This window comes from Ceratotherium simum, chromosome 9, assembly GCF_057802395.1.
Source record: "Ceratotherium simum simum isolate JZ-2026a chromosome 9, ASM5780239v1, whole genome shotgun sequence".
Lineage (NCBI taxonomy): Eukaryota > Metazoa > Chordata > Mammalia > Perissodactyla > Rhinocerotidae > Ceratotherium > Ceratotherium simum.
Genome location: NC_141908.1, coordinates 24416163 through 24441481, shown reverse-complemented (window position 1 = coordinate 24441481; position 25319 = coordinate 24416163). Strand labels below are relative to the sequence as shown.

At 35.9% G+C, this 25319-nt stretch overlaps 1 protein-coding gene across 5 annotated transcripts in view; it reads left to right on the top strand.

Annotated features, from left to right (window-relative positions):
- LRP1B (LDL receptor related protein 1B) overlaps positions 1 to 25319 on the top strand; it is a 1862264-nt gene that overhangs the window by 805813 nt on the left and 1031132 nt on the right. For all 5 annotated transcript variants that reach the window (XM_087435122.1, XM_087435120.1, XM_087435121.1 and 2 more), the window contains exon 5: positions 20161 to 20280. In XM_087435122.1, the coding sequence (XP_087291248.1) occupies positions 20161 to 20280 (120 nt within the window). The remainder of the gene's footprint in view (positions 1 to 20160; positions 20281 to 25319) is intronic.

The window sequence follows — 25319 nt, the reverse complement described above, 5'->3', positions numbered from 1 at the left end:
GTAATTTAAATAATAGCCATTCTGACAGGCATGTGGTGATATCTTGTGGTTTTGTTTTGCATTTCCCTCATAATTAGTGATGTTGGACATCTTTTTATGTGCTTATTGGCCATCTGTATATATTCTTTGGAAAAATGTCTGTTCAGATCTTCTGCCCATTTTTTAATCGGGTTGTTTTTTGTTTTTTTTTTCAGTTGAACTCATACAACTATATAGTATTCATACAACAATACAATTGTATAGTTTGGATATTAACCCCTTATTGGATATATGATTTGCAAATTTCTTCTCCCAATTGTTAGGTTGTCTTTTCATTTTGTTGATGGTTTCCTTTGCTGTGCAGATGCTTTTTGGTTTGTTGTGGTCCCATTTGTTTCTTTTTTCTTTTTTTTCCTTTGCCTGAGGAGACATATTCAAAAAGATATTGCTAAGACCAATGTCAAAGAGCATACTGCCTATGTTCTCTTCTAGGAGTTTTATGGTTTCAGGTCTTACATTTAAGTCTTTAACCCATTTTGAGTTAATTTTTGTATATGGTGTGAGATAATGGTCTATTTTCATTCTTTTGCATGTGGCTGTCCAGTTTTCCCAATAGCATTTATTGAAGAGACTTTCCTTTCTCCATTCTATGTTCTTGGCTCCTTTGTTGAAAATTAGCTGTCCATAAATGTATGGGTTTATTTCTGAGCTCTCGATTCTGTTCCATTGATCTGTGTGTCTGTTTTTGTACCAGTACCATGTTGTTTGGGTTACTATAGCTTTGTAGTATATTTTGAAATCAGGGAGTGTGATAGCTCCAGCTTTGTTCTTTTTTTTCAGGATTGCTTTTCAGGATCTTTTGTTATCCCTTATCAATTCTAGGATTCTTTGTTCTGTTTCCATAAAAAATATTGTTGGGATTTTAATAGGTATTGCATCAAATCTGTAGATTGCTATAGATAATAGGGACATTTTAACTGTGTTAATTCTTCCAAGCCATGAGCATGGACCATCTCTCCATGCCTTTGTGTCTTCAGTTTCTTTCAACAGTATTTTATAGTTTTCAGTGTACAGGTCTTTTACCTTTGCTTGTGATTGCAAGTGGAATTGGTATTCTTGATTTCTCTTTCTGCTAGTTTGTTGTTAGTGTATAAAAACGCAATTGATATTTATATGTTGATTTTGTACCCTGCAACTTCACTGTATTTTAGTTTATTGTTTTGAATAGTTTTCTGGTGGAATCTTTAGTGTTTTCTCTATATAAAAGCATGTCGTCTGTAAACAGTGACAATTTTACAACACCTTTTCCGATTTGGATACTTTTTGTTTCTTTTTCTTGCCTAATTGCTCTGGCTAGAACTTCCAATACAATGTTGAATAAGAGTGGTGAGAATGGGCATCCTTGTCTTATTCCTGTTTTTAGGGGAATAGCTTTCAGTTTCTTCAACATTGAGTATAATGTTAGCTGTGAATTTGTCATATGTGGCCTTTATTTGAAATGTTTTCCTTCTATACTCATTTTATTGATAGTTTTTATCATAAATGAATGCTGAATCTTTTCAAATGCTTTCTCTGCATCTATTGAGATGATCATGTAATTTTTGTTTTTCATTTTGTTCATTTGGTGTATCATGTTGATTGATTTGCAGATGTTGAATCACCCTTGCATCTCCGGGATAAATGATCCTTTTAATATATTCTTATATATATTTTGCTAATATTTTGTTGAGGATTTTTGCATCTATTTTCATCAGCAATATCGGCCTATAATTTCCTTTTTTGTGTTGCCTTCGTCTAGTTTTGTTATCAGGGTAATGTTGGCCTTGTAAAATGAATTAGGAAGTGTATTCTCCTCTTAATTTTTTTGGAAGAGTTTGAGAAGGATAGGTATTAATTTTTCTTTGAATGTTTAGTAGCATTCACCTGGGAAGCCATCTGGTCCTGGACTTTTGGTTTTTTGGAAGGTTTTTGATTAGTGTTTTAGTATCCTTACAAGTGATTGGTCTATTCAAATTTTCTATTTCTTCTTGATTCACTTTTGGAAGATTGTACAATTCTAATAATTTATCCATTTCTTCTAGGTTATTCAATTTGTTGGCATATAGCTTTTCATAGTATTCTTTTATAATCCTTTGTATTTCTGTGGTGTCCATTGTAATGTCTCCTCTAGTAGGGGTGAACTCTCTCAGCTTTTATTTGTCTGGCAAAGCCTTTACTTCTTCTTCATATCTGTTGATGGTTTTATTATCATGTGTCTTGGAGAAGGGTTTTTGTGTTTAGATAATTGAGTGTTCTATCAGCTTCATGGATTTGTATATCTAGTTCCTTCTCCATGTTTAGGAAGTTCTCAGCTGTTATCTCTTTAAATAAGCTCTCTACTCCCTTCTCTCTTTCAACTCCTTTCTAATGGAGTTGGATAATTCTTGTAGAATTTCTACATCTTTTAAGTCTTAGTTCTGTCTCCTCTTCTACCTGCATCACTTCTAGGCTTCTATCTTTTGTGCTCACTAATTCTCTCTTCCATATGATCTGCTCTATTTTCAATGCTTTCTAATGCATTCTTCATCTCATTTGTTGAGTTCTTCAGTTCCAGAATTTGTGTTTGATTCTTTTTTAGAGTTTCAATCTCTTTAGTAAAGTGTTCCTTCCGTTCATTGATTTTATTCTTGAGCTCATTGAAGTGCCTTTCTGAGTTTTCTCATAGCTTGTTGAGTTTCCTCATGACAGCTATTTTGAATTCTTTGAGAGTTAGACCACAATCTTTCATGACTCTATGTTTGGTTTCTAGAGAATTGCTTTCTTTTTGTAATGCCATGGTACTATAGTTTTTTGTGGTGCTTTATGAGTTATTCCTCTGCCAGCACATTTGTTGTAGCAAACATGTTTTTTATTTAGGTATAGTTTTTTGGTTTTGATTCAAACTTTTTAACTGCTTGGAGATTAGAAACCTTTCTTTTGTTTTTCAGTAGGTGGCATTATAGCGCTAATTTTTTTTCTCTTACTTGAGTTTCCCTGCCTATATTTCAGGATCTGCACATCTCACCCTCCACCACATCTATTTAGGATATGGCCAGTACTCTCATCATCACTACCTGTGCTTCTGGGGGTCACTGATGCCTTGCTGTTGCTGCAGTTGCTGGCTTTCCTGCCAGGGGCACAGGGTTGGCTGACACCTCAACTGCATCCAGGATCACCTGAGTCAGAGGTTCTGCTACTGTGGTGGAGGAAGAGAGAGGGTGGGGAGGGAGCCAGGTATATAGGGCATTGTCTCAGCTGTTGACTGTTACCTTATGGTCAAAGGTATCACTGCATTTGGGATGTAGGAGTCCTGTGTACATCTTCGCCACTGCTACCAGGCTCCAAGCTGCGGCCAGGGGGCCTGGGATCACAGGGCTCCACCTCCAATGCTATTCTACTTCCCATGGCCACAGGTGCCACTGCAGCTGGCTGAGTGGAGTCACACGCATGCCTCTGCTGCTGCCCATGGAGTTCTCTGGGGCTGGGTGTGTTTGACTCAGTCACTGCTGCCAGGGATCCAAGATCCTGGGCTCTGCCTCTGCTATTCCTCTGTTTAGCCCCCTCTGTGTACTCCAATTCACCCACCTTTGTATGTAGCAATATGTAGATCTTTCTAGCCTCCTAGTGTGTTGTGCAACATAGTCTTTGTTGGGTTATGGATGTTTTACTTAGTGTAGATTGAAGGAGAGAGAACAAAGGATCCTCTCATGCCTCCGTGATGATGTTTTCTCTCCTATCTTTCTGTTTATATATTCTTTTTGATAAGGCATTGTCAGAGCTTCCTTTACCTTTTGTTTTTGCTTTTTTTTACTTTTTTTTTTTATTGTGGTAACATATACATACATCAAATTTCCCTTTTTAACTATTTTTAAGTGTCCAATTCAGTGGCGTTAAATACATTCACATTGTTTTGCTATCATCACCACCATCCACCTTTAGAATTTTTCAACTCTCCCAATTGAAACTCCATACAAATTAAACAGTAAATCCCCACTCCTTCCCCAGCCCCTGGCAACCACCATCCTACTTTGTCTCTATGAATTTGGCCACTCTAGGTACCTCATGTAAGTGGAATCACAATATTTTTCTTTTTGTGCCTGCCTTATTTCACTTAGAATTATATCTTTAAGGTTCATCCATGTTGGAGCATATGTCAGAATTTCCTTCCTTTTTAAGGCTGAATAATATTCCATTTTATGTATACATCACATTTTGTTTATCCATTCATCTGGTATTTACATTTGGGTTGCTTCCACCTTTTGGTTATTTTGAACGATACTGCTATGAAAATGCGTGCACAAATATATGTTAAAATTTCTGCTTTCAGTTATTTTGGGTACATACGCAGAAGTAGAATTGCTGGATCATATGGTAATTCTATGTTTAACTTTTTAAGGAACCGCCATACTGTTTTCCATAGTGACTGTGCCATTTTGCATTCCTTCCAGCAATGCACAAGAGGTCTAATTTCTCCACATCCTCATCAACACTTGTTATATACTGTTTATTTGTTTTTAATTTCCTTTTTTAACAATAGCCATCCTAAAGTGTATGAAGTGATATCTCATTGTGGTTTTGGTTTGCATTTTCCTAATGATTAGTGATGTTAAACATCATTTCATTTGATTGCTGGCAATTTGTATATTTTCTGTGGAAAAATGTCTATGCAAGTTCTTTGCCCATTTTTTTAATTGGGTTATTTTGTTTTATTGTTGTAGAAGTCTATAAATTATGGATATTAATCCCTTATCAGACATATAATTTTCAAACATATTTATATATATTTTTTCCCATTCTATGCATTGCCTTTTCACTCTAATGTACAAAAGTCCTTTGTACATAGTTTTGATGAAATCCAGTTTATCTATTTTTTCTTTTGTTACCTGTGTTGTTGATATCATATTCTTCCTTTACTTCTTTGAGCATTTTTTTTAGTTCTTTGAACATATTTATAATTGTTGCTTTGAAGTCTTTGTCTGCTGATTCCCACATCTTGGCTCTCTGAAAGGCAATTTCTGTTACTGCTTTTTTTCTTGTATATGGGTCACAAGTTCCTGTTCCTTTGCATGTGTCATGATTTTTTGTTGAAAACTGGGAATTTTAGATAATATATTTAGCAATTCCAGATACTGTTCCACCCTCCCCGTCACTGTGGAGCTTGGTAGTTTTATTTTTTTTTTTCATGTTTAATTTTTTCTTGCCTGCACTGGACTATTTCAGTGAAGTCTATTTTCCCTACAGTGTGCAGTCTCTGATACCCTTATAGGGTATAGCCTTGGGCATGAGCACAGTCATCCTGAGAGGACAGTAGCTTTAAAAGGGCTCTCTTTGATTGTCTATTTACCTGATCTTTCTATTAAGCTGTGTGCCTCTGTTGGGATCACACTCAGCAGTTAGCATGCCCTAATTGTCAACTGATTGTTCTACTGTGTTTTTTTTTTTAAATGCACTTGGGCATAAATTGCTCCACAGTCTTATTCAATAAAATTTTGGCCACTTTTCAGAAGTAGACTTTGAACTTTGTTCCAACTCCAGGAGAGTTCTTCTTCTCAGCCTTCTTTTCCCCTGATTCTACCTAACTTATATTTTAGTTTGTTGCTCCCATGGAGCTACCATCCTTGTCTTAATCGATTACCATGCAAACTCTCCATTATTTTTGACAGTGCCATTAGGCTTGAGCTTCCCTATGCTCTGTTCCAAATAAAGTCAGTTCCCTTGGGGAGAATGACACAGCTCTTTGTTCTTCAAGCCTGCCTTCCTCCCTGGTCAGAACCTCTGCATCATTGCTCTGGAGCTGGAGATGGGGACAATACCCCACTTTTCTTGAAATGACACCTCTGCTTTACTAGCGACGTTCTAGGTTGGTGTGGTTACCTGTGGTCTTTCTGGCTTGCCTCTCTTCGCATGAACCCTTTGCCCTTTGGGTGATCTGGATGAGGGGAATTGGAGCCCAGTATTCTTGTTCTGTTCCTGAGGTAGAACTTTCACCCTGTGAGTGTACTTCTCCTGTTTTTAATGTGATACCTCTGTCTTTTGCTGTGCCTGTTGTTCTTTAGGTAAGAATTACTCTAATTCAGTCTCTTCAGAGAATAAATCTTCAGTGTTCTGCTGCAAGGATTAGAAGAGATGATACAGGAGGCCTAAGTTTTTCTTTCAACCAGTTCTTCTATTTACATCCCCTCCCCACCTTACTCTCACTCCCACTCCTCTCAGGTCTATTAAGTGCCTCCAATTCCTGAGACTTTCCAGGATTTTGGTATCGTATACACTTGCTTCTTGCTCTCCTCCAAGGGCTTTCATGTTGCACAACTTGAGTTTCATTCATATCAAAGTTTATTTTAATAGTGCCCCCTGGAGTTGTGCAGTGCACTGTCTATGTCTTTGGAATGTAGCAGCCCTGATCATCATCCCTCTCATCTCCTTCAACCCTTGGCTTAGATATTACTTCCTTAGCACTGCAAAGGGCTAAGTCAGTCAACACTCATTTATTGCTTCTTTACTTCTAAATTTTTGTTGATATCCTATGTCTGTTCTCTCCTTTTCTATTCCCTTTATTCTTGTGGGTTTTTGCCTTTCTTATCTTTTATTTTTTTGAGAATTTGGCAAAGCACAGAGGTGAATGGATGTATTTAATTGCCATGTTTAATATAGTCAGCACCTTTTGACCTCATATGTGCCAGGCACTGTGTTGCATTTGCCTGTGTTCATTCTCACTGTGTTGATCATACAGACACTTTCCCAAAGTTATTGTTGCCTCCATTGATGTGGGGTTAATATGAGGATTTGAGAGATTGATGTTTGTCCTTTGAAGAAAAAAAAAATGACGTTTATCGTCACTTTCCAAATAAATTTAGTCACAAATACTTCCAACCTACTAAACATGCAGAAATTGCTAGAAGTTATGAACTCCCTCTACAGAGGAGGTTTCTTTATTCATGCTACCTTACCTCTTCTAACCCAATTGCTGCTACTACTTCTATCCTATTATGTTTATCTCACATAAGCTATGTAATATATTTATATAATTTATATATATACAATCTCTCTTAAACTATATACTCATTTTCTTACTCTTCTACCTCTAGGCATGAAAAATTCCCTTACTAGAGGTATGAAATTTCTACTTGGTAGTTGTATTTTCCTCAGGCCCTTGTGGTAAATTTGGTTTCATCTTTTTCCTCAAGCATAGTTTCTCTGTGGTTGCAACTAAATATATTAAACCAGGCAAAGACTTGATATTGGTTATCTTATTATTAATAAATCTAGCATATCATCTTTACCGAAAAATCAAATGCCAAACACTAAAACAAGATGTATAATACCACAAAATACCTTGGCTTTGCCAGTCCAATGCACTTGGCACTCTCAGCTTTCTCTCCTTATGCCAATCCATGTCCATATCTAAGCATTTTGTATGATACTCTACAAATTATAGAGAATGTTTGCACTCATTTTGTCTTTTAATATTTATAAAAACTTATCAAGACATTTGCTAGGTTGGAAGCTAAGGCTCAGAAAGGTTAAGAAACTAGTTCACACCTAAATGTGTGGTAAAAGATATCACAAGTAGGTCTATGTCTTCTACTTTGAGCACTAGAGCACATATCAAGATACCTTGTGTGCCTGGTCTCTTCTTCTATATAAATCAAAGATGCAAGTGAAAATTACTGGATTCCTTTAGTTAAGATGTTGTTGATGATTATAACGAAAATACAAGTGCCAGCCTATAATGGGTGTTTACAATGTGTCAGATACTAAGCTAAATGCTTCTACTGAATTACTGTGTTTAAATCTCACACCACCCCTATGAAATCAGTATTGTCATGATCCTCAGATGATTTGACCTGAGAAGAGAACCCCACACAAGCATGTGTTGCTTTATTTTATCTTCTTATATCCTCTTATAGATGAAACCGAGGTAGACATTTTTTCTTGTACAGTATTCCCATGAATAACTTATACCTGCAGATTATAGTCTTATTATTTAGAAAATTTTGTCAATGGATATTAAAGCCAAGTCTATCTTTTCATAACATAAATTATTCTCTTCTCCTTTGATTGTGCTTGTTAACCAGATTTTAATTTTCTATGTAATGAAAACTGTTTAAAAGTTTTGCATATTTGAATTTAAGAACTCTGAATGCCATTATAATGAAAAGTTTCTTAAGAAATCAGACCCTAAAGTTGCTAAATTACTAGAAATGATTTTATTTGGAGACTCAAATAAGAAATTTTTCATTCACTGTTCGCCAGTGAGTCGGGATGGTTGGAACTTTTTCTCTGAGTAAACCCTCAACTTGCAGATATAACATAAAATGGGAAAATTTCTTAGCACTGGTGTGGTACACTCTCAGGTTTTTTTGTTGTTGTTGTTTTTACTTTTGCTTAGCTTTTGTTTAGTTCATACATTTCAAAGCATTTGAGGTAGCATACCTCAGAGTTGTATTCATGGTATAGATAGAGAAATGTATGAGAAAACAGCGTGAAAAGCATGGCAGTAAAATGAATTTTTCAGACAGAGAATAAGAGAGCAAGAGAATATGGGAATGGAGAAGACATGCACATTCTTTTTTTTTTTTTTTTTTTTGTGAGGAAGATCAGCCCTGACCTAACATCCATGCCAATCCTCCTCTTTTTGCTGAGGAAGACTGGCCCTGAGCTAACATCCATACTGATCTTCCTCCACTTTATGTGGGACACCGCCGCAGCATGGCCTGACAAGCAGTGCATCACTGCGCACCTGGGATCCGAACCCCAGGCCACCAGCAGCAGAGCGTACACACTTAACCGCTATGCCACGGGGGCAGGCCCCGACATGCACACTCTTAATCTGCCTGATGCAGAGGTGATACATATCACATCCACACATGTTCCATTAGTGAGAACTGGTCATGAGGCCCTCACCAGGTGAAAAGAGAGGTAGGACCTAGAGTTTCTGGTTGGGCAGCTGCTTCTTAGAAATAACTCTGCAGTACGGAAGGTAGAGTGAAAATATTTTTAAACAGATAGCTGTGCACCATACAAATTAAATGTGTTTCGGCAGGTAATTGGTTTATTAAATTGCTAACTATCCATAAAATGGAAGTATATACAACTATCAAAAACTATAGAGAGATCTATATGTGTTGAGTGTACACACACACACATATGTATATTATTTAAAAATATATATTTATACAACCTGTTATAAATCCTAGACTCAGTCCACAGAATATTTTCTCAAACTGCATAATTGGCCTATAGCTTCCACCTCATAATAGTACATCTAAATTATAGAGAATTTTGCTTTTTTCCTTTTCAAAGACTAGTAAATCCTAATGAGATATTAATATGCAAAATGACAATTATGAAGTGACAGCTTTGTCATGTCCATTTGTTAAACAGAATTTTAAAAGAATTGCTTATTCTGGTGGCTTTTTCTTAGATTTTTTTTTTCCTGTATAGGAAATTGTGTTGTTTGAAAACAGAGAGTTTTATTTGTTTCATTCTTTCTAATTTGTATGCCTTAAACTTCTTTTCTCGTCTTAATGTACTGGCTAGGACCTCCAGTACACTATTGAATATGAGTGGTAAGAGCAGTTATTCTGTTCATGTTATGACTTGTCCCTGATTTTGGGGCAAAGTAATTCAGTCAGTTTGAAAAAATTCCCTCATATAACTATATTGCTAAGAATATTTTTGCTTTTGTTTTTTATCGTGAGTTTTGTTAAATGCTCTTTAGACATGTATTGAAATAATTGTACATTTTTTTTCTCTTTTAGTCTGCTGATATGGGGACCTGCATTAATTGATTTTCAAATGCTAACCCAGCCTTGTATTACTATGATAAACTTCACTTAGCTATGAAATATTTTTTCTTTTATATATTGCTAGATTTGGTTTGTTAGGAATTTTGCATCTGTATTCATAAGGAATGTTGTTCTATAGTTTTCTTTTCTTGAATGCATTTGTATGACTTTGGAATTAAGGCAATTCTGGCCTTATAAAATGAGTTAGAAATGTTTCCTTCCCTTCTCTTTTCTAGAAATGTTTGTGTGGAATTGGTACTATTTCTTCTGTAAATGTTTGGTAGAATCCCCAGTGAAGCCATCTGGGTTTAGCATTTTCCTTGTGGGAAGGTTTTAAATTATAAATTCAATTTCTTTAATAGCTATAGGAATATTCAGATTATCTATTTCTTCTTGAGTAAGCTTTGGTAGTTTGTGTCTTTCAGGGAACTTGTCTATTTCATCTATGTTGTCAGATTTAAGGGCACAGAGTTGTTCACGGTTTTCATTATTATTTTTTTAAAACTGCAAGGTCTGTAGTGATATCCTTTCTTTCGTTGCTGATATTTTTAATTTGTGGCTTTTTGTGAGTTTAACAAGGTCATAGGATACAAGGTCAATTTATAAAAATCAATTGTATTTCTAAATGCCTGTAATGTACGGCTGAAAATTGAAACAAACAATACCACTTACCACCAGAACTATGAAATACTTAGGTATGAATTGAACAATATATTTGCAAGATCTGTATGCTGGAAACTCATTTTAAAAAAGCCCCCCAAAGCTCAAAATAAATTACATATATACCATATTTATGGATTAGTAGACTCAAAAGTATTAAGATGTCAGTCTACCCCAAGATTTAACATAATTTCAATTAAAATCCTAGCAGGATTTCATAGAAAATAACAAGCTGATTTTAAAATTTGTATGGAAATATAAGAGATGTAGAATATCTAAAGCGATCTGGAAAAACAAGAACAAAGCATGAAGATTCAAGCTACCAGATTTCAAGATTTACCATTACAGAACAGTGTGATACTGGAGAAATGGTAAACAGGTAGATTAATGAAACATAGGACTACAGCAATACACCCACTAATATGTAGTCAATTGATTTTTAACAAACGTGCAAAGGTAATTCAATGGAGAAAGGTTAGTTTTCTCAACAAATGGTGCTGGAACAGTTCAACGTTTAATGCAAAAAAAAAAAAATGAAGCTTGATTCATATTTCATACTATATATGAAAACTAACTCAAAACTATAAAATTTCTAGGAGAAAACTTAGGAGAAATTGGCTTAGGTAAGAATTTCTTAGTTTGGCATCAAAAGCATGATTAAAAAAAGAAAACATTGAGAAATTGGACTTCATCAAAATTAAGGACTTTTGTCTTGGAAATTCTATTATTTGAAAAATACTAGTAAGAGAGTGAAAAGAGAAGCTACAGACTGAGAGAAAATATTTACAAATTAAATATCTCATAATGGACTTTTATCCAGAATATATACATATATATCCCCTCTCAAACTCAATAATAAGAAAATAGACAACCTAATAAGAGTGGGCAAAAGATTGAACAGACACTTCTTCAAAGATAGCATATGATTGGCAAATAAGCACATGAAAAGATGTTCAATATCATTAGTCATTAGGAAATGCAAATTAAAACCACAATGAAGTACTATTACATACCTATGACAGTGGCTAAAAAAAAGTTAAAATAAAAAGTTGATAATAACAAGCGCTAGGCAGAAAGTCAAGTAGCTGGAAGATTCATATATTGGTGATGAGACCGCAAAGTGGTACAGCCACTTTGGAAAACAGTTTGGTAGTTTCTTATAAAGTGAAACATCATTTTACCATATGAGTCAGCAATCCCAGATTTACCCAAATGAAATGGTAACCCATATTTACACAAAACTTGTATGTGAATGTTTATAGCAACTTTATTCATAATAAACCAAAACTAGAAACAACTGAAATGTCTGTCATTTGTGAAGTGGATAGACAAACTGAAGTACATTCATACAATGGAATGCTATTCAGCAATAAAAAGGAGGGAACTACTGATAAAATAACATGGCTGAATCTCAAACACATCATGCTAAGTAAAGATGCTGCAGGCTGGATGATTCCCTTTATATGACATGCCGGAAGAGGCAAAACTATTGAGACAGAAAACAGATCAGGGATTGCCAAAAATGATGGTGGAGAAATAAATTGACTGCAGAAGGGTGCAAGAAAATATTTTAGGATAGCAGTCCTGTTCTATATCTTGATGGTGGTATTGGTTATACAACTATATGCAGTGTCAAAACTCACAGAACTGTACACTAAAAAGGAGTTTTCCTGTGTGTAAATTATACTATAATAAGAAAAATAGAACAAAAAAATAAATAAATAAGAATTGCCTAAATGTTGTATCTTTCCATATGAAAACACATTGGAAATTTGAGGCCAGGACTGTAGTTTAGCACTAAGCAAAGAATTCTGAAGAAATCCATGTTAGCAGTCGTAAGCAGCAGCCTAATCTCTGTAAGCCAGCTCACACTGCATTTTAGTAGGCCAAGGAAACAGGGGTGATAGGATGAATGATGTGACACAAATTATCACCGTTCTAAATATGTCAAGCATGCGTCCTGCTGACAAGAGGGACTGTCTGGCATGGTAAGTAGCCGCATCAGCTTTTCAATCTCCAAGTACAAAAAGTGGGTGAAATATTTAGTTTTTAAATGTGCTACATAAGGAAAGAATAATTTTTTCCTCATGATTATAGTTGTTGGTTAAAAAGAATTTTTGTATAAGCCAAATTCAAGGAGCAATTTGATTGCTAAAACTGAGAACGAAACATTATCCTATTTTGTAAAATAATTTCTCAGATAACTTACGTATTTGGAAAGGGGCCTATATCTTTTTGTAATTCCAGAGAGTTTATAAAGGTTCCAATTTCCTCTCAGGGAGAAACGTATAACCTAGAAGCACATGAATAAAATAGCACAGCTGTGTTCTTACTATGCTGCTAAGTCCAATACACGATCAATGTGAATTTTTTGATTATGGGTCATAGAGACAGCCAGCATAATGCTATTGACAACACCATGGACGATCTGATGGCTACACAAACAAGATTGCAAACAATGCCTTCTCTGGCTTAGAAATATTTATTTAAGCAAAACTAATGAGGGAAGAAACCTCCTAACAGTAATAACTTGTAATTGTTGGAATCTGGTTACCAACTTCTAATCACCATTCTCTACTGTCCTGTTTTTACTCTGAGGCAGGTTAGCAAAATTTATTTGTATATGTTTCCTATATCATAAACCTGCATACATTTGTGGAAATGTGTTCTAAATCCCAATGCTCCTAAAAAGTATAACAATCCCCACAGACTATGCAGACTAGCATAAGTATTGGTGAAAATTGCTTGTCTGAATTGTTAATTGTCCATGCTTATGTTGCAAATTAAATGTGGATGTACATTGCTTCAGAGAGCAATATTCATATTGTATAGAAACAAGTCAGCCAGTATAGAAAAATCTTCATTTCCTACGGTTAGTGTTTCTCTATCTGTTGGGGACTTTGTACTCCGGTAAAATTTCAGGAGAATTTACCCAAAAAGTATCTTCTCTAGAAGACATCAAAATATACATAAGTGATTTGGGGGCACAACTAGAACTAGGTCATGTAACACCCAAAAATAAAAGAGCAAAAGAGAAAACCTTTCTATTATAAAAAGAAACAAAGCTCCAAATTGCTTGAAGAGTATGTAAATGATGACAAGAATATTAACAATAGATATTCTGTTCTGTTGAATGGATGACTAAGCTTAAATGGTAAAATGATAATAAAAATAATGATGATAAAAAGAGTTACTCTGTGTCAGGCAATATTTTAAGAACTTTCCATGACTTAGCTCATTTAAACCTCACAACAACCCTATGAGGTAGTTTCTATTATCCTCATTTTATAAATAAGGAAAAATAGGTATAGAGAGCTTAAATCATTTGCCTATCACCGTGGTATTATGTAACAAACAACCCTGGTCCCTCAGAGGTTTGATACAACAAAAATCCAAATTTTTGTGCACATCACAGTCCAGTTGGGTCATTAGTGGATGCTTTCCATGTGCTGTTTCAGGCTCCCTCCATTTTGGGCCTCTGACATCCCAAGGTCCTATGAGTCGTCTGGATTCTTTGCCTCCAGAGGGCTGACAAGTGAAGAGACAGTGGAAAATTGTCGGAATGCTTTACGGGCTAAGTCAGGAAGTGGCATACTCTAATTTTGCATATCTTACGTTGTCTAGAAGCCAGATATATGGGTCCAACCTAACTGCATGTCAACTGGGAACAGTCACCTTTTTATTTGCCCAGGAAGAGGAAACAGGATTGCTGAACATTAGCTATGTATTCTTTGCCACACTCACATAGCCTGACAGTAAAACAACGGTTGAGGCTTAGTTACTCCAGCTTGGCTCCCAAATGCAAGGCTTTAACCATAATACTGTACTACCACTCAGAAAAAAGAAAAAAAGTGGTGAAAGAGATATGAGATCTAGTATGAATTAATATTCTATCCTTCTAGAATTTCTCTTACTGTTTATTAATATTACAAATTCAGAAATCAGTTTCTTGAATCTATTTCTAGGTCAAAGAATGGGTTAGAAGCTCAGATGCCTCAAAGCTAACCACTACTTGTAAACTGTTAACTTGCATTTGATATGGAAAATATACTCACATTTTGATAATATTCTCCTATACAACTTTGTAAAATCCATAAAAAGATTGCTTAAAAATCACAGAATGGGGCGGGTCTGTGTTGGGGGAGTCTTTATCCATTGAATTGGATTTTATTCCTGAAATAATAGCTCCTCTTCTGTAATTAAAAAAACATATTTTTAATGATAATGCTGAGGAATACAGATCAGATACCATGTTCACATATCTGTATTCTGATTTGCATATATCATTGCCTTAGAAACTAGTGGTCTTCCAACTTCAGTCTAAGATCCAAACCAGTGATAATGTTGCATAAACCAATGACTATGCTTCATGAGAAGCACTCTATGAAGACTGATAATTCAAGTACAAAATTTCCACTCTACTCAAGTGAGCTTTCTAACAAAATTAATCTGATGCACTTTTAATTATGTACATAATCATTATAGTGTTGCATGTAATTAAGCATAAATGGCAAGCAGTTCCAATAGCTAACATTACAATAATTAGTATTGCTCTCAGAGTCAAGCCAAATTTTAAATTTTAGTTTTTCATGTTGTCAGTTCTTCATAGTTCTTCATGCTCCGTTTGAAGAATCAATATTTACCATTTCACCTGATATCATACACTGTTTAATTGTTTCCCTATCATCTCTCTGCACATTCACAAATTCTCCTGCAGAATAAATTCAATAAACCAAAGGCTAAGTTGCCCTTGTCTCTTCTATTATTTTCAACCACCAGGCTCCCAGTTAATACTCAAAACCGCATGTAAGGTCTGGTCTTTCACATCCATTTTTTCCCCATTTCCTCTTATTTCTCCTCAATTCTCCCCACCACTACCGTCATGTTGGTAACTCTTTTTCAGTATGCATTGTAGTCACCATACTCCAGGTGTTTCAAGATTGGAGAGAGCAGAGAGATGGAACCAATGATCTGTGGATTTTCTACTTTGGATTGAGACAGGGGAAAGAAGGAGTTGGGCTACAGAGATTTAAGTGGAAAAACAACACATTTAAAACACTGAGTTAATATGCCTGCTTTAAGGTACAGACCAAAACAAATTAGGTCATACTCCTACTTTCATTCTCTTTGTCCTATAGCATATTTAAGTCTTTTCTAATGAGAAACCTTTCCTGTTTCCTCTTTCTGTCCCAAACCCTTACCACATTTATCTCTATCCTCTCTGTTCCACTGACATTCTGTTAAAGGTCTTAATTGATCTTATTAGGAAACCCAGTGCATTTTTTAGGCTTCATCCAAGTATATTTCTCTAAGAATTTAACATTTATGGCTCTGCTTACTTCCGTGAACTGTTCTTCTTCCTTAGGTTTTGTGAAGTTTTCTAGGTTCTCCATCTATATATTTGATCATTTCTCAGTTTTCTTTGTTGACACCTCTTCTGCTGCTCGCCCTTCACATGTAAAAGTTCTCTGAGTTTTATTAGTATTATAAATATTCTTTTTTTTTTTTTTTTTTGCTGAGGAAGATTTGCCCTGAGCTAATATCCATTGCCAGTCATCCTCTTTTTACTTGAGGAAGATTTGCCCTGAGCTAACATCTGTGCCAATCTTCCTCTATTTTATATGTAGGTCTCTGCCACAGCATGGCTGCTGACAAGTGGTGTAGGTCCACGCCTGGGAACTGAGCCCAGGCTGCCGAAGCGGAGCACACTGAACATAACCACTAGGCCACAGGGCTGGCCCCATCTGTTATAAATATTCTTTATAAGGAATGATTCTTTCCTCTTTTGCCTCAGTTACCAACTTTACCTTTGTGACTTCCAAATCTACATCTCCAGTCCAGACTTCTCTTCTTAGATGAATTCAAATTCTCAACTCCCTCCCGGCCATTATCTTGTCCACATTTTAAACTAAACAGTCAAAGGCAAACTTATGTTTTCCCCCAAACTTCCAGTTCACCTGTTATTCTTAATTCATTTTATCAGTACTATTAACTCAGTGTCATTATGCTTTCACCAAGTTTTTGACCATCCATTCACCTAAATATTCATAGTCCTAATTTATCCTTTGCCGTTTCTAGCCTTTTAGAGAGCTTTTCTTCCTTCACTATCTTTCACTCATCTTTCACCCTGCTATTAGGTACTTTCAAGTAATACAAGTCAGAATATATCATTTCTGTCCTCGACTAGCAATGACTCCCATCACTGAAACAGAAAATTCTACTTAATATAAGAACTAATCCACTTCAACCTGGCCCTAAACAGTAATTCCAGCCCCATTTCCTCCCACATGGTTTAGCCACACAGGGTTATTTATCACTGTCTGTATTTCTTGTGTGCTTTCGTCTTTTTGTTTTTTCATATTGTCTGCTTTATCTAGAATGTACTCTCATAAATTTTGTCTACTGAACTCTTCTTATCTTTTAAATTTAAAATTAAATTAAACTTCTTTCACAACTATTTTACAAATACCTACCCCCATTGCCAGTCTCTGTATGATTCCTTCTCCTTCCAGCTCATGGCCACTTGTATTTTTATTTAGCATATGTGTTTTTCTGCAGTGAATTATAGCTGTTGTTTACATTGTTGTCCTTCCCACCTAACCCCACCCACTTCAATGCTCATGTTGTAATTTCTTAATTTGACTAAAGCAATTTTGCATCTGTAGAACCCCAGCAGAGTGCTTAGCACTAACTAGGTGCTCAGTCAAGCTTGAACTAAAGTAGCATATATTTTCAGGGCAATTTTGGACTGATTCCACCATAATCAAACAAGATTTGACAACTCAATTACCTAACTTGAAGATGTAAATGAACTATCTTTAGGACCTAGTTTAAGTTAATGGACTAGAAATGACACCTGAGAATGTTACTCTTCATCCTACAGTTAAGCTGTTTTATTGATTTATTCATCCTATAAAAATTAAGAAATGTTTCCTCTATCTATAGCACACTACTAAGCCTAGAATGACAAACCAAAAAAAAAAAAGGATCCACCGTGGTTCCAACGATTGCCAGATTGTACAGTGGGAATTAGAGACAGTATTAATAACATAGACTTTGTAGTCAGACTAACCTTGTTTTGAATGCCATCTCCGTCACATATTTGCTGTATAATCTTGGGTTAGTTATCAACCATCAGTTTCCTCATCTGTAAAATGTAAATTACAATAATATCTATGTGTTTGACTATTGTGGGACCTCAGAGAGATTGCATATTTAAAGAACTGTATATACATTACATTTATAATTAGTAGCTACAGATACTGGAGGGGGAAACCAAAATGTAGATAACTACCATAATACAAAGCAAAAATGCCATAATTTCAAAAGAGCCATTTATTCCATACTTGTTATTAATAATGTACTTTTACAGACCAAATTACTGGTCTTTGTACATTATATAAATTTTAACATTTATATTAGCATATAATTAACATTGACTCAAAATCCAAACCTAGAAATCAGTTGTAGTTGATTTGTGTATTGGTTGAATTTATTTCATGGAAATAGAAATTGTTCCAGGTATTTCAAAGAGAAAGAAATTTAATATAAAGTATTGATTGTAATCAGAGCAGTGAACATTGGAAGTAGGAGAGGGCACAACTAGCTTTCAAGTTATGGTACTGCAGTTATGCTGCAGTCAGAGAGGAAGCTATGATACATGATGAGTCCACCAGTCACATATTGATAGACAAGAGAGAAAGACCACGATTTCTGCCGTGGGCCACTCCAACCTTAGGAGGTTGACAAGAAGAAGAGGAACCCTGCAAAGGAGGCTGTGCAATAGGAGGAAAACCAAGAGTGGGGAACCCTGGAAACAAAGTGATGAATGTGTATCAGGAAGAAGTAGTTTACTCTGTCAAATGCTGCTGAGAGCTCAAGATGAAGATGGAGAAAAGGCCATTGCTCTTGTCCACCTCGAGGTCATTGGGGACCTTCATTTGAGCAGTTTGTGTGGAGCAATGGAGGTGAAAGCTTGATGGAGTGGGTTTAAGATAGAAACAGAGGAGAAGAAGGAGACATGAGTAGGAATTATTTTTTAAGTTTTGTTATAAAGAGGAACAGAGGAATTGGGCAATGGTGACTAGTAGGGGAAGTGAGGTAAAGGTTTTTTGTTTTTAAGTTGCCGAAAAATAAGAGCATGTTTGATGCTGAGAATGAGCTAGTACAGGAGTCAGAAAACTTTCTGTAAAGGGCTATAGTAAATATATTAGGATTTGTGGGCCATAGGTCTCTGATGCAACTAGTTGACTAGGCCTTCATAGGTGAAAGCAGCCATAGGCAATGTGTAAAGAAATGGGCATGACCGTGTTCCAATGAAACTCAATTGACGAAAAGAGACAGGGCTCTAGTTTGATCTAATAAAAATTTTTAAAAATTCTTATGAGTAGAGAACAGCTGAAGTGATGTCCTTGAGTAGGTGAGAGGGGATGGGATTTGTGCCCAAGAATTGGGGTTAGGTCTTTGATTATGAGTTCAACCAAGTTTGAAAAGCAAATAAGACAAGAATATGCAGAGCCGGATAAATGTGAAGCATAAATCTGTAGAAAATCTCTTTGGATTGCTTCAGTTTTCTCAGAGAAGTAGGAAGCAAAGTCATCATATGTGACTGACCATTAGGAAGGAGATTTGGAGTTTTAAGAAGAGAAGATGTGTGAAATAGTTGCATGAAAGAGTTGAAAAGTAATAGGGCTAATAAAATACTATAGATAATTAAATTTTTAGTACAATACCAAATGTTCAGTTTGGAATGTTCTAGCTGTTCTTTTCCACATTGGACTTTTCATACATTTTTGTTATAATTTACAATTTTTCTGAAGCATCAGCTAAATTTGTGGCAAATATCAACATATTTTGATATGTTGATTTTTGATACGCAAATATGACATTTGCCATATTTTGAATCAGTTAACTTTAATTCTCAAAACCCTTATTTTTCTTCTCAGGGGAAAAAAAGAAATTGTTGTAATCTATTAATACCCCTATTCAGACAGCAAAATCTATCACACATTCTATTCATATATTTTTCTAGTTTAGTAAATATTATTCCTGTTAGAAATTATTTGTGCAATGAATATGCTCCTGTCACTTCATCTCTGTTTCATGCATTTATCATATTGAATTCTAATTTGCTCTGAGGGTTTGCTGACTTTTGCTTCAATGATATATTTGTTCTGAAAGAAGTCAGATATAATGAAATACATTATGTCCAATATTTGTCTAATATTTTGCCACCAATGAAAGATAAATTATTGAAATGGAATATATTCACATTGATTGCTATGAAGGTTACACATGGATTGGTAAATCAAAACAAGCCCTCAAAAGATAGAAAATCAATTGATGTGTCAGATAGGAAAGGTATAAATGGTGAAATCAACCACTGAGTTGACATTTTTCCTCTTGGTATAATTTAATTTACCAGAATTTGAAAGGATTTGTGTCTTTGAATGTACATAATAAGCTGAAAAGGGAAAGACTGAATAGATTGATCTGAAATTTTTTTAACAATGCTACAAACAAATGCAAACCAACAAATTTTAGAGGGAATGGATATTGTTTGTTCTTTAGACCAATCACGGAAACTTTCAAGGAGACCAATCAAAACTATATTATTAGGGTTATGCACTGAGTAAATATTAACAATATTTAAATTTATACAATGTACATGTGTGCACAGTTATATAGAGATAATATCTTGTTTTTTTCTCTACAGAACTGTTACCCAGTTGTCAGCAGTTGAATTGTCAGTATAAATGCGCAATGATCAGAAATAGTACAAGATGTTACTGTGAGGATGGATTTGAACTAAAAGAAGGTGGAAGAAGCTGTAAAGGTAAGTACGACATCTGACTCTATTCATTATTTTTTTTTTTTTACAGAAGCTTAGTTAATAGAAATTTAATACAATATCTTTGAGCACCTAGCATGTGCTCCACACAGTTTTTATGTTAACTTTTTTTTTGTTTCTTGAGATTTAAATGTAGGCACTCCCCCCAAAAGCACATACATAAACATTACAGATATGCATTTATACCAATCACTTTTCAATTTTTATTGCAATAATGTCAAACATAGGAAATGTCAACAATGGGAAGTGTTTTGGTTAACCATTAAAACATTGGATTTAATTATTTTACCTTCCTAAAAGTTTTGTGCCTGTTACATTGCTGCAGTGTAGTAGATATTTACTATTAACTAAGGTTAGTAATAATCATGTAATGTTCTTTACAATTTTTGCATTAATCATTCTGGTAGCTGGCATTTTCCCAATAGCAATAATGATGAACATAAACCTATTGATATATACTTTTACTGTCTTGATTCTTGCTTTTGTGAATGCTCTACAGCAAATGTTTACTCTCTGAAATCACTCTACTTTGCCATACTGAACAATTCTAGGTTACTTCTCCATTCTGCTGACTCCAATTATACATATGTTTATACATATGTAAATTTGATATATGTACAATATAAATAATACATTATTTTATATAATATTTATAATCTATATATAGATTCAGTATATAGGAAAAATAAATGATAGAATCCATATATAAAATCGAGGAAGATCTGCATTGCCAGAGCCACGAATAAACAGAATATTTTCCAAAGAAATTGGTGCTTTGCTGATTACTTTAAACCTTTGCTTTAATATTATCACTTTTACCTTAAAACAGAATCTTAAAGTTTAAAGAGTTTTCAGAGAGAATATTGTTCAAAATTCTAATGACAAAAGTGGGAAAAATGAGACCCTGAAAAATTAAGTGACTTAGTTAAGTCCACGCATCTTCTTAGTGATAGATTTGAGACTAAAACTCAGGTCTGTAGAGCCCACTTATTCTTTTTTTTTTTTTTTTTGTGGGGAAGATCAGCCCTGAGCTAACGTCCGTGCTAATCCTCCTCTTTTTTTGCTGAGGAGGACCGGCTCTGAGCTAACATCTATTGCCAATCCTCCTCCTTTTTTTTTCCCCCCAAAGCCCCAGTAGATAGTTGTATGTCATAGTTGCACGTCTTTCTAGTTGCTGTATGTGGGACACGGCCTCAGCACGGCCGGAGAAACGGTGCGTCAGTGCACGCCCGGGATCCAAACCCTGGCCGCCAGTAGCGGAGCGCGTGCACTTAACCGCTAAGCCACGGGGCCAGCCCGAGCCCACTTATTCTTATCTTGAAGAGGCTCATTGATTTTTAATGTACATTTGGGGCTTGAATTGTTAGTTTGTTGTTTGTTTGTTTTCTGCATAATACAAATGTTATAGAAACATTTATTATTAAATGTTTATTAGACCCAGAGGCTGCATAATCTGACCAAAGGGGGACCAAACTGGTATATTTATTTGACTTAAATCATTTTTAATCTAACATTTACAAATCATAAGATTGCACACAAAAGTCCAGACTTTCTGAAAAAAATCAGAAGATCTGGCAACACTAGACCACTTATAATCACAAAAGTCAGCCAAATATGAATAGTACCTCTGGACATACATGCAATTTCCAGTTCAAAACAGTACTTGCCATTCACACACGTAGGCTAATGTGCCTATACTGTATCCTTCTCACTCTTTTGCTACACCCGATTCCTATAGCAGGCAGGATTTTCAGCTCCTTTGGCATGGATCTCCTTCTCCTGAATCTTTTAATTAAATCCATAAAAATAACCATAATCAATGTCTTCTGTTGAACATTAGTAAGAAATTACACAGCAATCATTATGGAAGGTCACCAAAAGAAGAGGAACTCTTTTTACTTTCTCTGCACTCCTGGATGGCCAGATCTGAGCATCATTTATGCTTTCCTGAAGCCACATTTTCAAGATATTCTCTGTCCTTAAAGCGAGAAAGAAGGCGGCAGCAGTACAAGTAATGACATGCCTATTCCTTTGTGGCCAATTTTGTGGAGTTATATCAATGTCACAGCAGTGCATTCTGGCTAAGGAGAAAGAACAAAAGAAATCATTAATCATATTGCCCTCCTGGATAGCATAATCATATCAGCAAAACTAAAATAGGACCAATAATATTGAAGTAGAAAAATCTGTGAAAATAGATAATAATCATTTCAGCCACTAGGGGCTGTACTTTACCAAATTCAATATTTAATTTCTTTCATTATCACTGTAGACTTAGCGCCAAATAATATTCTTTCTATTCCCAAAGCTACTTACTTCAAATAAGCCATCCATGAATGTAGGCTATTACATGAAGCTAAAGAAATCTGAGAAAAATGCAAATTAATGCCATAAGAATGCATAGTTTCCCAATTTAAATGTCCCCTTAGCTACTCAGCAATCTTTTTTTTTTTTTGTGAGGAAGATCAGCCCTGAGCTAACATCATGCCAATCCTCCTCTTTTTTTTCGCTGAGAAAGTCCGGCCCTGAGCGAACATCTATTGCCAATCCCCCTCCTTTTTTTTTCCCTTTTTCTCCCCAAAGCCCCAGTAGATAGCTGTATGTCATAGTTGCACATCCTTCCAGTTGCTGTATGTGGGACACTGCCTCAGCATGGCCGGACAAGTGGTGCGCGGCTGGGATCCGAACCCAGGCTGCCAGTAGCAGAGCGCTCGCACTTAACCGCCAAACCATGGGGCCGGCCCCTCAGCAATCTTTTTGCTTTTCCTTAGTAAACTCCTTTTTTAGCTTGGGAGTCATAGTGTGAGGCTGAGAGTTCCCACTCTTTAATCCTCTATTTGGTCTTTATGGTGCCCAGCCCACATCCTGAGATGATCTGGTGACCCCACCCTGAGTCACCTCATCAGCATAGACTCAGGTGTGTTACAAAGGGGTTCATTATAAGTAACAAAAGACACTCGTATCATTCAGAAAATTGCAAGGGTTTTAGAAACTCTGTGCCAGAAATTGAGGACAAAGACTAAATATGTATGTTTTATACCACAGCAGTCTAATCCACTTAACACCACAGCCTTGAGCCATTGTGTTAGCTTCTCTCTCCTCTTCCTTTTTCTGTCTCTTTCCCTCACTCTCCTTTTAAAATTGTTTCTAGGAGACCTAAATTCTCTTCAAATTCAGTATTCCCAAGCTCCAATGACCAAACTCTGTTAATAGGCCAAAGTCTGTATATCCTATCCCATTTAGGGACTCAGTAAATCAAAAGCATATGCCTATTAAGAAGATCTATCTTCCATTTATGGCAATGTCCCCTTTTCCCCCTTCACTACTCAAAGGTCACCGCACCAGTGTCCTAGTTGCCAAATCCAGGTAGCAATTTTAATCTATATCTTATTGGATTTCTTCATTTGCATATAACACTTTTGAGCACTCTGATATTCTTGAAAAGTTCACCTTTCTTAACTCCTTAGACCTCTCATGAAGTCTCCTTCAAAGAAGGCTCATGGACTCCTCTTTCTTGCCTGCCCTTTTCATGTTGGTGTAGGGGAGGAAGACAATTTTCCTATCCTCTAGGTCCTTCTGGCTGGTCTAAGAATTAAATTGACATGAGAAAGAATAACAGGAGAAAATAAAATAAAGTTTAATAACATGAATACTGGGAGAAACCCAAGAAAACTGAGTTGCTTGACAGAATGGATGAAGCCACCACCTTAAATACCATCTTCACCTAAAGACAAAAGAGGATGTTGGGGTAGTGGTTTGGGACTTCAAAGGGGAGGAAGGCAATTTACATGGAAATCGAAATGCAAATGTTTGATAAACAAGTGTTTGCTGTGCCATCTATAGACAATGTGACCCAAGAGACAGAACTTTGATAAAAATGGGCTTGCTGGTGCCTTTCTGTCTATCACTCCTATTTTGCATTATACTGTAGTTATCTTATGGTATTAGCTCCTTCCTGGAACAGGCCTTCTATCTTAAATTCTTTTAGACAGTTAGGGAGAAGGTCAAAGTTTCTTTCAGAGTCTTTTGTTTTTAAAAATATCAAGCCAAAGAAATACATTTTGAGGTGGCCAATTCTGATCCCCCACATTGATATCTTGCAGTATTTGCCCTAGCCGAGCTTTTCTCACTTCCCCTTTCTCTCTGTGGGATCTAACCCTTTGCTATTTTATTTTGTTTTTAGTCTGTTTTCCATATGCTATTGATTCCTAAATACCCCAGGACAGATCTCACTCAGTATCACCAACTATTTATAAACATTTACTCAAGGATGCCTTACAGACACCTCAAACATATGCAAGTCAAACTCGTTATCTCCTCCCATAATGTCTACACTTCTTATAAAATTGGACTGCCGGGCCGGCGCCGTGGCTCAGCGGTTAAGTGCGTGCGCTCCACTGCTGGCGGCCCGGGTTCGGATCCCGGGCACGCACCGAGGCACCGCTTCTCCCGCCACGCTGAGGCCGTGTCCCACGTGCAGCAACTGGAAGGATGTGCAGCTAGACATACAACTATCTACCGGGGCTTTGGGGGAAAAATAAATAAATAAATAAAATTGGACTGCCGTTCACTTCCATCATATCCAATCAGTCTTCACGTGTTGTCTATTTTATTTCTTAAACATTTGAGTCTATTCACTCTTCTCCATTCCGACTGCCACTGACTTAGTTCAAAATATAATGACTTCAAAATACAATTTCTTGTGTGAAATTAGTGCGTAACTAATTTCTCAGGATCTCTTTTCTATATTCATGAATCTATTTTTCATATGAGTTTGTTTAGTTTTAAAATACAAAGTTGATCATATATTTCATCTAATTAATGCTTTCGCACTGCCTGTGTATAATGTACAGCCCTTTAGTGTAGCATACAGATAACTTCATTATCTGGCCCCAAGACTACTTACCCAGTGTCATCTCTTACCACTTCCCTTTAAACATCTTTATGCCACGTGACTTCTTACACTTCTTTGAAATCCCCACTATGTCATCCTAATGACTTTTCACATACTATCTGTTTAATTG